General features: G+C 43.5%; 1 protein-coding gene across 1 annotated transcript in view; it reads right to left on the reverse strand.

Annotated features, from left to right (window-relative positions):
• Positions 1 to 15,162, reverse strand: part of ADAMTS3 (ADAM metallopeptidase with thrombospondin type 1 motif 3) — a 270,429-nt gene extending 255,267 nt beyond the window's left edge. Inside the window, 2 exon segments of the mRNA XM_047799019.1 lie at positions 13,674 to 13,701; positions 15,002 to 15,162. Coding sequence (XP_047654975.1) covers positions 13,674 to 13,701; positions 15,002 to 15,070 — 97 coding nt within the window. The 5' untranslated portion in view covers positions 15,071 to 15,162.
• Positions 15,163 to 16,414: the final 1,252 nt, after the last annotated feature.

Raw genomic sequence — 16,414 nt, forward strand, 5'->3', positions numbered from 1 at the left:
ACCCCGCTTCTGCATCTCCCTTGCCAGGCCTGGTGAACTCACCCCATCCGTGACTTTGTGTGACTTCGCGGTTCCGTACCTCTAGCCCTAGCTTCCTCCATGAGCTCTTCTCTCAACCCACGTGCCCCTGGATCCCTGCCTTGTGGACGTTCACGAAGCATCTCAGCACTTCCAAGAAGCAAACGTCCTACCTTCTGCTCCCAAACCATTCCCTCCTCGTCCACGTCAGTGAATGGTAACTCTCTGCTCACAGCAGTCATGCCGAAAGCTCGACTGTCCACCCTGAATTCTTCCCACACCACATCTTGCATAAATTCTATTGACTCTACCTCCAAAAGCTCCCCAGACTCCAACCACTGCTCACCACCTCTGCCTCTGCTCCCCAGTCCAAACCACCATCTCCTGTGACCGTTCTCCTTACACCTGCTCTTCCCCTTCACAGAGTCTCCTCCGAGCAGAGCCTGAGTGAGCCAAATGGCAGATCACATCAAAACCATCCTGCTCAGAGGGAAATGGCTGACAAGGCCCAGCCCCAGCAGGAATCCCCACACCCCACGGTCCCTGGACTCACCATTTCCTTGGCCAAGCCCCCCCCTCCTGCAACCACATGGCCCTCCCCTCAATCCCTTCAGCTCTTTGCTTAAACTTGACCCTCCCATTGAGGCCCTTCCTGATCCCAGGAACTGCCTCATTACTATCTCCCTTTTGCATTTTACTTTTCCCCACCAAACCTGTCACCATCTTACTAGAAGCTTTACTTATATGTTTATCTGTTTGTTGTTTCTTTATACCTGCTACCATATAAGCTTCATAAGGGCAGGTTTTTGTTTTTTTTTTTTTTTCTGTTCTCCTCACCATAGTTTTCCAGTGCCTAAAACTGAGTCTGAAGTCACTCAATAAGTATCTGTGAATGGTTGAATGAGAGAAGTTTCAGCCTAAGGGTGTATCTAAAGTTAGAATGCAACCTCTTCTCCCAGATAGTAATTTACCATCAAGCAATCAATGATAGCAAACCACACAAGCTGTCATCTACCTCTACGGCTGGAATTTGCTTGCCAATATTGGTTAGATTTCTCACAGTTCCCACCGGCCTGTAAATCAAACATTTCCTAGTATCCAGAACTTATATTTTAAGCTACTAGAACAACAACAATGGATCTGATCATTAAAACAGATCTCCTGGAATGCAGACACACAGAGCCCCTCGCACTGAGGAACCATCGGCAGGAAATCAGCCCCCACCTGGCAATCCCTGGATATTCATAGAATTAGAACTACACAGGTCAAAAATTAAAAAGAGCTTGAAAAATCATCCCGTTCTTGTCTCTTTCTTACAATTAGGGCAACCCGAGTAGAAGACATTACATTTTCTTGTATTTATTTGTCTTTTTAGGGCCACACCTCTGGCACATGAAAGTTCGCAGGATAGGGATGGAATCAGAGCTGCAGCTGCCGGCCTACACCACAGCCACAGCAATGCCAGATCCAAGCCATGTCTGCAACCTACACCACAGCTCATGGCAACACTGGATCCTTAACCCACTGGGCAAAGCCAGGGATCGAACCCGCATCCTCATGGATATTAGGTGCTTAACCTGCTGTGCCACAACGGGAACTCCATGACATTATGTCTTCTTAAGTTAGAGGACAGTGCCTTTCACCTGCTCCTCTCCCTGTGAGGAGAGGTTTTTCTCTGAGTATTCCAGGCCTCTCCATCGCTCCTCACTCACCCTTCCCCAGCAAAAAAGCAGAAGCGCCCTGGATGTGACTGACAAGTCTGGGGGAAATAAGCAGTTTGCACAGCTGGGCACCCCCTCATAACCCTTTTCCAGGAATGACCCTGATAATGTCTCGTGTTCCTTTTCACTTCTGCCACAGTCCCCTCCCCACCCAGTGGACCTGACACAAACTCATGGGGTGACCAGTCAGCTAGCGCACTTCCTGCCCACATGAGAGCCTCATGCTCCACTCTGGCCTCTACAGTAAGAGAGAGTTTCACTCCATCTTTAGAGCTGCTATTTTCAGCGTGTTCAGAACCCAGGCAGGTCAGAGGGGTATGTTTTACTGAGGATCTCCTCAAAAATGTGATCTTGAGGAAAAAGTACGGTTCCATCTCCTCTGGCAGTATAATTGTAACATTAACAATTCTCCTAGTCAGGGAATTCTTTCATATCTAAATTCCTCATTCTAGAAGTTAACATACTCTAGGACTTCTTTGTTCTTGCACTGCAGGAAAAGGGCCACATTCTAGTGCATGTGTGCGTGCATACATGTGTGATGTGTGTACCTCTTTTCACACACAAACACTCAAATATTGCACGCCACCTACTTCAGAGGATTCGAGGACCCACTGTTCTGTGCTTCCACATACTTAAAGACTTCTGGGAGTTCCCATCATGGTGCAGCAGCGGAAACAAACCCGACTAGTATCCATGAGGATGCGGGTTCAATCCCTGGCCTTGCTCAGTGGCTTAAGGATCCTGTGTTGCTGTGTCTGTGGTGTGGGTTGCAGACATGGCCTAGGCTGGCAGCTGTAGCTCTGATTGGACCCCTAGTCTGGGAACCTTCATATGCTGTGGGTGTGGCCCTAAAAAGAAAAAAAAAAAAGACTTCTAGTCAGGCTTTCTATTTTCATGTCAATCACATTAGACTTTTCTAATAGTTTCCAACCTTCACTGACTGCTGAGGCTTTGGGCCCCTTTCACACCTTTTGGCAAGTTATGATACCAAATGGACCGCCAGAAATTACAGGTTAAAGAAAAAGAAGTTTCCTCAAACTGAAACCCAAACGAGTTAGTTCTCTGGTGAGAAGAAGGTGTTGTAGCTTGTCTGCATCCTTAAACTATCTAAACCAACCTTCCCCTTTTCACCTGAATATTCACCATGCCTTCCTGATGTCACTGTTTCTCTTCTTGATGCCAATTCCCCAAACCCAGATCCCAGGCTGAAAAACTGACTTCAGTTCAGTTCGACTTTTCTCCCCACTTAGCATCATTCAAGCCTACTGGTTTCCCCTTGGAAACTTCTTTCCAACTACTCCCCTTTCATCCAATTCACCTTCAAGTTCTCATTGCCTCATGATGAAAAGATGCAAGCACCAAGTCCAAATGCCCCACATACAATTTCTCACTACCAAACGCTGCATACAGTCCTCCAAAACACTGTCTAAACCACTGGCCAATCACTGGAAAATTGTTGTGAAGTCTTACATCCAATATGCCGACGTTCTATTACTTACTTCTTTTGTGATGCTGGTCACTTGAGACTTTTTATGCCAGTATTCCCTTGGAAACATTAGAACAAGAGGATTTCATTCATGGGCTTGCTATAAAAATTAAATGGCCTGATCCAAAACACCCAGCACCATATTCAGCACAGAACAAGTGCTCAGTAAAGGTTAGGTATTAATATTACCCTCTTATTCTCTCTGGATAGTTTCAGCTGGCTCATCATGACTTCAAGATAAAATTGACTCAGAAAACTGCTAGCTTTATTTCCATGGCAGACCTGAAAATTGCTTGAAAGACCATCTACAAATCAAATCCCCACACTTCCCACATAAGAGACACTGCCATGCACTATCTGCATGAAAGTTATAAAAATCCTTGTGGGTGGAAAGTTAGTTGCTCATGTCTTGTCCTTTCAGAGATATGAAGCTCTTTGGGGGCAGAGGTGTGGCTGTAAATGTGTTCAAATGTCCCCAGTGTTCATCCATCTTTGGGGCAAAGAGAAGTCAAGGGCTGTTTGGGAAGGAAGGCTGTCACAGTAGGGCCCACAGCCCAGGCTTGGGGAATCATCTCGACTCCTTCACGCATTCGGCCACCATATGCTCACAACTGAGGACAGGCAGCTCACTAGCCCTCCCCAGATGTTCTCCTGGAGAAGATGTCCCCACAATATTTCAAAGATCATGCCCTAGAACAGCAAGGGAAGACTCCAATAGAATAGTCAACACTGCCAGGACCTGAACAGGCTGCAGGACAAAGTTCTCAGATGTCCCAGCAGTTTTTAGCTGATCTAGTGAAGACCAAAGCTACCCCAGGCACACAGAATATCAGAACACTGAGATGGATGCAATGCGGCTTGAATTCCAAGCAAGGAAGGGAGTGGAAGTAGGGTATGCTGGTTGAATACCAACAGTCTAGAGTCAAAAAGCACTGCCTTGAATGTTAGTTTCAAGCTGATGCACTCACTCCTTGGCATCCTGTAGCAAACTGAAAATTAAAGCTCGGACAGGTTACCTGTAAAATGGGAGTGAGAAAGAAGGGCACACAAGGCATTTGATCCATCCATTCATATTTCAAAGATGAAAAATGAGCCAGTGTTACCATCACCATCTAGCTAGAACTGCAGAAGAAGGAAGTCAATTTCAGATTCCTTCTGCATCCAGCACCTCGGGCCTCTACCCCTCCATCCCCACACCAACCTAGGGTGCCTGGTGGGTAGAAGGCATCTTCAGATTCATGTCCACAAAGGCTTGAAGTTCAGGCCAGCTGCCACAACCTCTGCTCCATTATCCACCCCAGGGACTGGGATTCTCCCACGAGCTGGCTGATTGCTCTGCTAAAGAGGCAGTCACACAAGCAATTTCCTTTATCAGGTATAAATGCTCAGTATGCAGCAATCTGGCCACAAGAATGAATCAAATAAGCATTTTCAAGATCTGCTCAAGAAGGGGCTCCAACAACAACATTTCCAAAGCCTGAGCCAAGAGTAAGAGAATGACTTTCATCAGACATGACAGGAGCTAGCTGCTCCAGGAAAGATGTGAGTGGGGCGAGGAGTGGACATTTAAGAGGACATCACATGCCAAAGGGCTCACCAAGGCTGTAAACACTATCAGCGAAGGGGACACATCTTCTCTCAAAGGCAATTAAAAATTCATCGTGACACATGCGGAAATTCTCAACACAGCCAAATTCTTTCTTCCTCACTTCATCTCCTCTAGACTCTTATCACCACAGGGCAGAGCAACACTTTGATGTCTTTTATTTTAGTTGCAAACCTATTTTCATAGCTATTTAATGGGGAGTGCTTTTTTTTTTTTTTACTCATTATAAGAAAGAACAAATAGTTGTGAACTTCGAAATTCTTCTCATTTTTTAAAATCTGGCTTTTTCATAAATATTTGTTGCAATTGCACAATGTTTATGTTCAAGAGAGTCATTTAGGAAAGAACAGCACATTCTTTAGAGTTCCAGAACATGAAATCAGGTAAGAGGAGATCTTTTAAGAAAAGAAAAAGAAAGCTGTTTTAAAGAAAAATATCCAAGTATTTTTTTGTTTGCTACATCTTAAAATAGTCAAATAATCAATAACAGGATAGTGAGTAGAGGAGATTTTTTTTTAAGTGAGGCCCAAATGCCAAAATCTTAACATTCCAATCAGTTTTTAAAGAACTACTTCAATGGTTACATTTATCATCACTAGAAATTTTGCAGGCTCAAGAGCAATATTAGACATTCTAAAAATTAATATTTCTCATACGTCTTACAATTTTTTGATGGATGACACTTTAAACGAGTAATATTGAGTGTAGAATTTAAAGCCAGGAAAATTAGCATTTGTCCCCCGGGCCAAAGGCTGGAGAAAATATGACAGATAAGAAATGCGGATAGCAGTTTTAAAGGTTTTCACTGGAACTTTACTTGTGGTAATTATATTTTCCACATCAAAAATATCTCATGGTTTAGCAAAAAGTAGGAGAAACTGGGACAACCCACAAGGCCCAATGTACTAGTTTCCTATTGCTGCTATAACAAACTGCCACAAACTTGGCAATTCAAAACAACATGAATTTATTATCCTATAGCTCTGGAGGTCAAAATCTGGAGTAGGTAGTACAGGGCTGAAAATCAAGGTGTCAGAGAGCTGCTTCTTCTTTCTTTTTTTTTGTTTTTTGTTTTTTGTTTTTTTGGAAGCACTAGGGATGGCCTATTTCCATACCTTTCTCTTTGTTATTATTATTATTTTGTCTTTTTAGGGCCTCACCCATGGCATATGGAGGTTTTCACGCTAGGGGTCAAATCGGAGCTGTAGCCACCAGCCTACACCACAGCCACAGCAATGCAGGATCTGAAACATGTCTGTGACCTACACCACGGCTCACAGCAATGCTGGATCCTTAACACACTGAGCAAGGCCAGGGATCAATCCCTGGTCCTCATGGATACTAGTCGGTTCGCTAACCACTGAGCCACAATGGGCACTTCCTGTTCCCATACCCTTTTCAGTTTCCAGAGGCTACCTGAATTCCCTGGATCATGGTTGCTTCTTCCATCTTCAAAGGCAGCAACATTGAACCAAGTCTCTCACCTCCCTCTTCCACTTATTAGGACTCTCTGATGGATAATCCAGAGTAACCTTACTATTTTAAGGTCAATTGATTAGCAACCTTAATTCCATCTGAAAATTTAATTCACCTTTGCCAGGTGACATATTTACAGGTTCCTGGGACTCAGGCACAGACATTATCCAGGCTAATAGAGCACAGTGAATATTCAAGAATAAGCTTATGATTCAAGCCAGGCAGCCGACAAAAGCACTACCAGGAACCATTACTGAAGCTGTCAGAACAGAAGTGTCCTGACTAGTGGAGTGAAAGCTAGAACGATAGCCTAGAGTCACTAGTGGTGATCTTTGGTACAACTTGGATAGTTGCAATCTTATCCTGATAGAAAAATAAAGGCAACACGAGTAGAACAGAGAAAGAGAGAAAGAGGGAAGGGAGAAAGGGAGGGAGGAGTAGAGGAAGGTGAGAAGGCTGGTAGAGAGAGGGGGGGAGAGAGACAGAGACGAAGAAAGAGAGAGAGACTCATTCTTGACATTATTTGAGCCCTAGATCCAGCTATACCTGATGTTAATTACCTGATCAGTTTTGTTGTCCTTAACCACTGACAACTGGATTCCTGTTATTTGCATCCAAAAGAGTCATGATTAATACAGGAACTTTCTCTCAATGAAATGTTAAAAAAGGAATTTCAATAAATAAGGTGAAAAGAAAAGAAAGAATTACACCTGGTATGCACAGAACACAGTTGCTGTGGAATCCAGATGGAATGACTGTTTCTGCATTATTCCTTTCTCAACTCCTCCCTCTGCTGCTAGAGTCCAATGAATTAAGCAACACTGCATTGACGTATCAACATGAAGATAAAACATGAAAATAGAACTCTTATAGAGCTGTCACATGGTGAGCTGAGTGGCTGGCTAGTTTACAAATCCATGACACACTAAATTAAGGTTCCTGGAAAGCCATGGTGGCAGAGACCTATTAGAAATGTAGGGAATGGAATGAGGTAGCTCTCCTTGAATAAAAGTAGTTTTAAAAAGCACAGGACTAAAAGATACTAATAATAATACCTATAATTCTAGCTTGCTTACCATGTGCCAGCATTTTATGAATCCTTTAAAACTCTATGAAGTAAATAATTGTAGTGTGCCTAGACTACATACCAAAAAATGATGCTTTGAGAGGTTAAGGTCATCAGTAGAAAGTGGGCTGGTCAGGATTTTAAGCCACACAGTGAACAGAGTCTATGCACCTGACCATTTGGTGGAGGAGAAGCAATGAATATCAATAGGTCCTCTAATACATACACGGCTTAGATTTTAGATTAAGGAATGGACTCGACATGCTTTTTTAAAAAAAGAGAGGTTTTGATATATAAAAGAAAGAGAATGCAAACTCACATGAATAATTATTTCGATCATTCATTTTACTTTATTTTTTATGCATTAGTAGATATAAAAATATATGTACTAGATATGAAGAAAATGGTAGGAAATGGGATTTATTATCTAGGTATTTAAAGATTCATATATTTAATCCTACTTTATATGCTACAAGTTTCCTAAACACCATTTTTGTTTTATTCATCACTTTGAAGAACAAGACAGACTGTTTCATGCCATTCATAATTTGTTCTAAATTCCATAAAGATTCATCATGCTGGATTTGTGGCATTCATTTTTATAAACAAGAGACTGACATTTTACCACAAAATCTCTCCTAGGGATTTATCGTTAGTCAGCAAAGTCATGTAAACGTGTTCGGAAAATTAGGATGGATCAATTACATGTGGGAACAGAGACTCCTAAGCTAGGAAACTTTTCCCAGGCTTTTCTCTCCATTCTGAAGACTATACAACTCTCAAATTCTGTTCTATGAGGTGGACACATCTTCTTACAGTACTGATAGAATTAAATATTTTTATAACATAATGGTTCATACTTTGACAGACTTGATAACTGGAGAAATGATTAATTCATTGCACCTTTCGGAGGTTGTGTAACCAAATTCTTAAAAATCATGTTCAAATGTCAAGAAGTGCAGAGCCAAAACTAATTTAAATTTTTTTTAAGTCAGCACTTTCCCTATCTGCTAGTAGGAGTTCAGGTCATACAAACTTCTTAACAGTCATGCGTCAAGATGTACCATGTTAATTTGGTTCTACGCAGGATTCAACTTCTAGGGCTCTTCCAAAGTAGTCATTTGAAAAGTGGATAATAATCTATATACAACAATGAGTGGCAATGCTCATTATCATGAGAAAGTGGATACCATTAGGGAAATGATTACATAAATTAAGGTTTATTAGTATGATGGGATGAAAGCGATGCTTAGAAGGAGTTTCTAATGATAGGGAAAATGATACTAGAATATTCAATAAAACCAAAGCAAGTATACAAAAACATCCCCACAATCTGTGCATTCAAAGGAGACTGAATAAGAATATGCCAAATTATAACAATTGTTTGATATTTGGGATGATTGTCAAAAAGTTGGGGAATACCAAAAAAGAAGATAATTACAAGGGACACATGTAAAGCATCTCTAATCAGATCAAAAGCTGATTAATTAAAAAGAATAATTCAAGAACTTATAGCAATAAAAGAAGCATGGCTTAGAAGTAAAAGTTGATCTCTTATAGAGGAACTCTTAGGAGAGTGTTCCCCAAATTCTGGTGAGAACAATCCTCTTTGAGGAAGCACTGGGGTCTCATATTAAGTCTTCACTGTCAATATATCCTGTCCAGGTAGTATAACCAAACGCTTCACACTGAAGCCCCCCAGAATTTTAGCAGGCAATTTGGAATTGTCTCTAACGGATTTCCCAGGTAATCTGCGTTGGCTACCCACAGGCAAAGAATGATTAAAAGATAATCAGCCTGGACACAGAGACAGCCTTGGAGATTTCTCAACATTGCTGAGCAATATTATGAGTATTTGGTACAATAACAAAAGAAAGCAGTGAAGTATGAGGAAGAAATAGGTCAGCTAAACAGCAAGATGTTGCTGGTGATAAGTAACATCTTCATTTAATAACATTTTCATCTGCACTTAACCCTCATCATTTTGATGTTCAGTGGAAGAGTGGAAGCTAAATCAGTAAAGTCAAGCGTATTATCTTCAGTTCCAAAGAAGAACAATGGTTTAGGTGGCTGGAATTCTAAATTTTACAAAGGGTCCCTATAAACCACACTTTACAGTGTTGCTGCTGGCAAGTTGGATTGACAGATTTCAATCTTAGCTTATCTGATTTCCTTCCACTGATGCCAGCAACACAGCATGCTATCCCAAAGAGACTTCAGAGCAAAATCAGTGGACATTCCAAACCTGTGCATAATTCATTTCAATATGCCAAATACTTACTGAGCACAAACACAAAAGCGTAAAAAAACCAATAAGCCTAGTTCCCAGGCTTCGCGGAATGAAAAAAGAAGTCACAAGAAGCCTTGGTAATACTGAATAATTAATTACATAGCCATTGTCATCATCCTCATTTTCCTGGGGACCAATTAAACCTGGAGAGAGGCACAGAACAAGAGTATTTCAGGAAGTTTGGAACACAGGCAAATTCCAAAATGATAATAACATTTTTGCTAGCTCTGTGGACTGGATAACAACTACTGGAGAACCTGCAAGGTACCAAGCTCTGTTTTACGTACAGGGGATATAGCAGTCATCAAGACAGCCTTTGCTCTCTTGAGGTCTGTGCTAGTGGAAATGCTTATCCTATAAGGAGAAGGTACAGTGAGTCACTACACCTTGAAAACCAAACAAGTACCTGAAAACAATGAAAATTATTTCTGAGGAAACCGGATATTTGACAGGACAAGATTAGCAACTTTATTTGATTAAGAATGAAATGCAATGGAATGTTAAACCTGGAAACAGGTATAGGGCAGAGAAAGATGGATGTGCCCCAATCCCAAGAGCGGGTAGAAGAGGGAAGACTGCTGCACACCAAAGCCTCACAGTGTTTTTCCTCTGACCATATCCAGGCAATTTAAGGCCGTGGCTTATGAAACAAAAGGATTCAGAACTCTTTTTCAGATTCTCCAATTTCTACAGAACTATGATTATTTCCTAAGTCACATGTGTCACAGAGCAAGCCTCCTTACCCCATCAGCCCAGTCAGTCAGCTACCCTCAATTACACAGGGCAACCTACTACGGCCATATTCTGAGCTAGAAGTGAAAGAGCTCCCTGATATGACACAGAAGCATGCTACTGAGATCAGGAAACACATTTACACATATATACACAGTGCACACACATTCGCCTGCGCACCTATGTGTGTCTGTGTGTGCGGGCAGATGTGTGGGCATCTTATGTACGTGTGGGTGTGTATGTGTGTATGGCTGTATGGCTACACTGTGCATGCAGATGTACACAGGTGCGTGTATGTATACATGGGTGTAGACAGGTAGGCAGGTAGACAGCTCCTCTCTGGCTGACAAAGGAGCAGAGAACTAGATCACAGTCCAAAATCTATTTGCCCATTTTCCCAAAGTGAATCTTTCTTTTCCATATGCCAGGAGGGCAATTTTCCACTGAGTAGAGAAAGAAGAAAGAAGTCATACCCTGTCTTACACATCTCATGGATGCCATCTACAGATATACATAGTCTAACCTCCCCCTATCAAACACTGCCTTCTCCCCACCTAAATAAAAGCCTTCCTAGACTAGGGGCTGAAGATATTAGATATGTATTTTAAATTGGTTCCTAAGCCAAATACTAAAACGTATATATTGTGTTTCTATTCATAAAAAGCATTTTAAAACTGGCAAAATTCATCAATCTTGTTAGAAGTCAAGTCACCTTTCATGCGGGGATTGGTCTAGGAAAGAGCTGGTTACTCAGAAGCGTTCCCTTTGTGAAAAATCAGTAAGATGTATACTTACATACACTATCCTGTATTCACATTATATCTCAATAGAAAGTATTTTTTATTTTTTAATTTTTTCTATTTTTTTTTCTTTTTATGGCCACACCTACAGCATATGGAGGTTCCCAGGCTAGAGGTCAAATCAGAGCTGCAGTTGCTGGCCTACACCACAGCCACAGCAATGCCGGATCCTTAACCCACTGAGGCCAGGGATCAAACTCTCATTTTCACAGACACTATGGTGGATTCTTAACCTGCTGCATCACAAGAGAACTCCTAGAAAGTATTTTTTTTAATATAGTTTCCTAACAATATGTGATTTGTTACTAATACATATATATATATCTTCCTGAGACATTATTCACAAATTATTCAGAAACATGGAATTTTTTTATCACCAATTTGCAGATCAATAAATATAAATTAATTAATTCCACAAACCTTATTAATCTTTCCTAGTTGTGTCATTAAGCAAAAAGCACCTCCAGGCATTTATATGAAACTACCTTTAAATCAATTATTGGAAAAAAATTACTTAATTATCTGCAGAGGAATGCATTTTACCAAACCTCCAGGTTAGCAATCCCTTCATGGGGCCAGGGGAAAAAAAATCTCATTACTGCACATAAAATTTTTAAATGTATTTTTAAATTCCTCTTAAGAACTACATAAATGATTATAACCCAAAGCCAAATGATACATTTCTGCTATCACAAGGCTCGTGAGTCCAATCTATTTTTAATCTTTATTTCTTCCTTTTACTCAACTTGAAAATGATAAATAAAGAGGATAATAATAAAAGAAAGAAATCTCATAAAGCAAAGGAAACTGGAAGCAAAAAAATCTCCAGCAGCGCAGCCTAAGAGCGCCTGTCCCTCTTCATTCCGTGCATCTCTCTCTGACCAAATTAAAGCACACCTGTACCACTTTCCTCCCTGAAGAAAAGAGCTACCAAAGTAATTTATATTAGCAAAAGGGCTGCGCCAAAGTCTAACCCAGGGCCTCTTACATAAGAGCATGCTGATTTATCTGAAAATTTAATCAAAGCAATATATTTTATTCCTTGGAGAATGAGTAATCTTAAAATAGCTTTTTAATTTACATACTGAAATGCTGGGGCAGTTAAGCAATCAAATGCTCAAGAAAAAAAAAAGTAAGACAGCTTTCCTTTCCCTTCTTGTTTGAAGACTGGTTAAAAAAAAATCCTTCTTTAAAAAGATACATACTGATGGCTGAATGCTATCAACTATAAGCATCTCCTCATAGACACTGTATTTTCAACGCAGTTGTCTGTCACCCTCTACCCTCTGTTCTGCTCTTTCTGAGGATGGTTCTAAACTTGGGAAGAAGCTCCAACAACACCAAGCAGAGTAGGAAGGGAGCATTCTGACATATGGTGACACACAGTGACATACACACACCTCTGGGTCTGGATCTTGGGTCCCTCTATCAGTTTACAAGCACGGAATGCATGCCTGCCCCACCCCAGCTCTCCACTACACACTATCGCAGGTTGCTGTATAATCTCTCAAGCTTGGTTTCCTTCAACTAAAATAGGCACCATGTATCCCTACCTCCTAGTGCAGCTGTGGAATTAGAAGACATAACGCACATAAAGCAATTAGCACTGTGCCTGGCACACAGCACACAAGCAATAGTTTGTAACTACGTTTGCAGTAATAAAAATTTTTGTCTACAGGCTGACTTTACAATAGCACTTGACAAATCCTCTGCCAAAAGGAAAATTATCTTTTAAAGTAACCCAAGTTCAATGTGTACAAAGACTTTCAATGGAGCCTGGCTTCTTGCCAGATGACTTTCAGTCTCCAAATTCAGAACAAATATATTATTATAAACAGCTTCAAAAGACCATGGACTTTGGAGTGACATGGTACAAGTCATACTTTCTGAGCCTCAGTCTCCTCTCCCATAAAATGGGAATAATTCCCACATCATCAGGCAATACTGAGGCTTTAGACGTTATCTGCAAAAGGCCTAATGTTATCTTACCCATTAGTAGATAATGATTCTAAAGCAGACGTCATAAGAAAAAGTCATCAGAGGGATTGTTCAAGGCTGGAAAAAGTTTAAGAGAACATTTTTCATCCTCTGGACTTCGTTTTTCTCTTCCTCATAGCATTATTTGTATCTCTTCTAATCAGATGTGCTCCTCCTAATGCTACACAAGTTATTTAATTTGATGTATCTCTGTATCTTCCAGTCCTTCCATCACCCTCCAAGTACCTACCAGTGGCTTGTCCAAAGACAGTAACAAATTGATGCCTGAAAAGTCCAACTACAGGAGAATTTTTACCTCACTACAATTCAGCCTAAAGAAAGTGACACCCAGAAAAAGGAAGAGAAGAACAGAATTGTTCCTGAACTACAAATTATTTCTTTAATCATTAATGGGAGAAACTGCAGAAACAATATTTTGCTTAGCTTACTTATTCCCTACTTTCTACTAAGATAAGAGTGACATCTGAGAACAAGGCTTACCTATTTGCACCATATCTTCATTACCAGCCTGGAAAGGAGGGGGAAAAGTAAGAAAAAGAAACAGTTACTGGGTTTCATCTTATCACCTTGTGTGTTTTATTTCTACCATTAATGCTTTTCAGGAGCTGGCTAATCAGGAGATGCTGGAAACCAGGATTGGTGCCTAAAGGCTGCACCTCAGTTTGTAGAAAGTTCTTGTGACAACGGTATGAGCCAATTCAAAAACAATTTGGGACAAGGTGCTGTTTGCCCATTTTAATTTTAATTTAACACTTACAAACCCAGCAAAAATACAGACTGACATTCAATATTCTCTTCTGAAAACTCCAGATACTGGGTTAGGAGTAGAAAAGAAAGTCTCTGAATTTATACTTGGAAAAAGAAGACCAAATCCTGATTGATCAGATTTGAGGTCAGGAATCAGCTAGATAATTCCCTACGTTTCACCCAGTGGTCCGACCTGGCGGACCAGAGACGCAACAAAAACTCACAGAGAAATTCTGTACCCAAAGTCCCACCGGCCCTGTGCTGATGTGATTTACTACAAAGGGCTCGGCTTGTCCGGCCGAACCAAGGACTCTTCTGAGAGCATTGGGCTTCACCTTGAGTCTCCACAGGGTGGGGGCTGGACAACGGAGCTGCACTCCACTTAGCTTTAAAAAGAGGAGGAGTTGTGCAGAGGGGGGAGGGGAGAAAAGCGGCCGGCGCCTCCAGCCTCTGCCCAGGAAAACGTAGGGCAGGAAACGTCCTCCTCCCCCCCCCCCCCGCCCCGACCCCAACTGTCAAACCCCAGCCCGGCCGCGGTCCTCCCAGGACACGTATCTACTGGATCGCTCCCTGTCCGGCCCAAGGACTTCCTGAAACCCCCGCCTCCGGCTGCCCGAAAAAACTGTGAGTCAGTGAGGAGGAGGAAGCCCCGCGAACCCAACTCCGGCTGCAGCCACCAGAGCGCTGGGATCCCGGACCCAGCATCCAGAACTTCATTCAAGCGCCCAGACCGCCCTCCGCCAAGGGGAAACCCAGACGGCCCGCGAGGATACGAACTGGCTGTAGTTTGTCACCAGGAGTTGTTACGAATGCCGCAAAGTGAAGCCCTAGGTGTGACAAGCCTGGGCTCCCGGAGTGGGAGTTCTACCTCCGGTGCAATGCAAGCCCCCGCCCAGAAAGCCCCGCACGCTGCGCCCAGCCCGCAAAACACCGCTGGTGAACGCACCAGATAACAGGGAAGGGTGGGAGGGGAGGAAGGAAGAGAGGAGGGGAAAGAGGGGAGGAACTTTTTCGGGAAAAGGTTGGGTTTGAGTTTTTTATTGTTATTATTTTCCACTTACTTGTCCATCAGCTGAAGTCCTAACCTCTACCAGAGCGGCTGCTATCAACCAAAGTGACAGGAGAACCATCACGAGTCGAGTTCACTTTTCAACTACCGGGCAAAGCAAATGCCCAGCGCAACCCCCTCCCCCAAAATAAGTTTCTTTTAAAAAAAATAAAAATAAAAAGCAAAAAAGGAAGAAAAATGCAGAATTAAAAAAACAAAACAAAACTGATCTTCCGTGCTTTGCTTCAATGAAAATGAAATCTGAGCTCTGAGACTGGCCCCCTCCGCTCTGCAGTTCTTTCCACTTCACCTTCTCACCCCGTCCTCCCAAACAGAGTGTGCAGGAGCGAGAAGGTGCTGCGCCGGGAGAGGGGGAAGGGACGAGGGGCTTCCAACTATCTCTGCCCGAAGCGGCTTTTTCGAGGCTTTTCGAGCCCCGTGGGTCCCTAAGGTGAGCGCTGAGAATGCTTGGGTGCCCTGGAGCACAGCAGGGGGAAGTAGTAGCGAGAGAGACCAGCGAGCGGGAGCGGGAGAAAGAGGCAGGAGAGGGCGACTCCGCCGCCCGCACGGAGGTGGGGGCGGGAGGAGTCGAAGGGAGGAGGAGGAGGCGGCGGAGGAGGTGGGAGGAGTGGGCCGCTCGCCGGCTCCTGTTGCTCGCACAGCGGCCGTCTGCTCGCTGCCGGCGACCCGCGGGGCGCTAATAAGACGGCCGGAGCCCCCCGGGCGGCCCCTCCCGCCGCGGCGCCCACGTCACGCGGGGCCCAGGCCCGCGCCCCCTGCGCCCTCCGGGGCGGCCGGGGCGGGCGCGGCCGGAGCGGGAGGAGTGGGGAGGACGGCGTCGGCGGCCGGCCCCGAGCAGGGTCGGGCTTTGAAACCGCACGGGGGCTCGAGTGGCCCGGACTCGGCCCCCACCCCGGGATCCTCTCCTTCCCCGCGAGATGGGCCACGGGAGGTGGCGGCCGGGGTGAGGGGCGGAGGGAGAGTCGCCGCCCCGACTGGCGGGACTGGCTTTGAGTTAATTATAGGAAGGGGGAGGGTCCCAGGGCCGGTCCAGGGCTTTAGGAAATTCCCCTCCTCCTACCTCCACTGCTCTCCCGCTGGGGACCACTGTCCCCTGAGAGAACCCCCGGAAGCTCCAGGTCGTAACGACCCGATCATCTCCCCACCGGACACCAGCCGCCTACCACGTTTTATGGGGGCAGGTCCCCCCCTTTCAGTTCTGTTTATGCTTTATTCGTCTATATAAGTTTTAAACGATGCTGTCTCTTCCTTGAGTCACCCGGATGCTTCTGTTTATCGCTAGAGTACACAGGCCTCGGGGTCTCTTCCTCTAAACAAGATTAAGTTATCAAGTGATTTCTCCCCTTTGTGGTGGAGCTTTCTGGGAGGAGAGAGACTTGAGAAGGGCTTTCTGGGACCCAAGTTC

The sequence above is a fragment of the Phacochoerus africanus genome, chromosome 10 (genome assembly GCF_016906955.1).
Source record: "Phacochoerus africanus isolate WHEZ1 chromosome 10, ROS_Pafr_v1, whole genome shotgun sequence".
Lineage (NCBI taxonomy): Eukaryota > Metazoa > Chordata > Mammalia > Artiodactyla > Suidae > Phacochoerus > Phacochoerus africanus.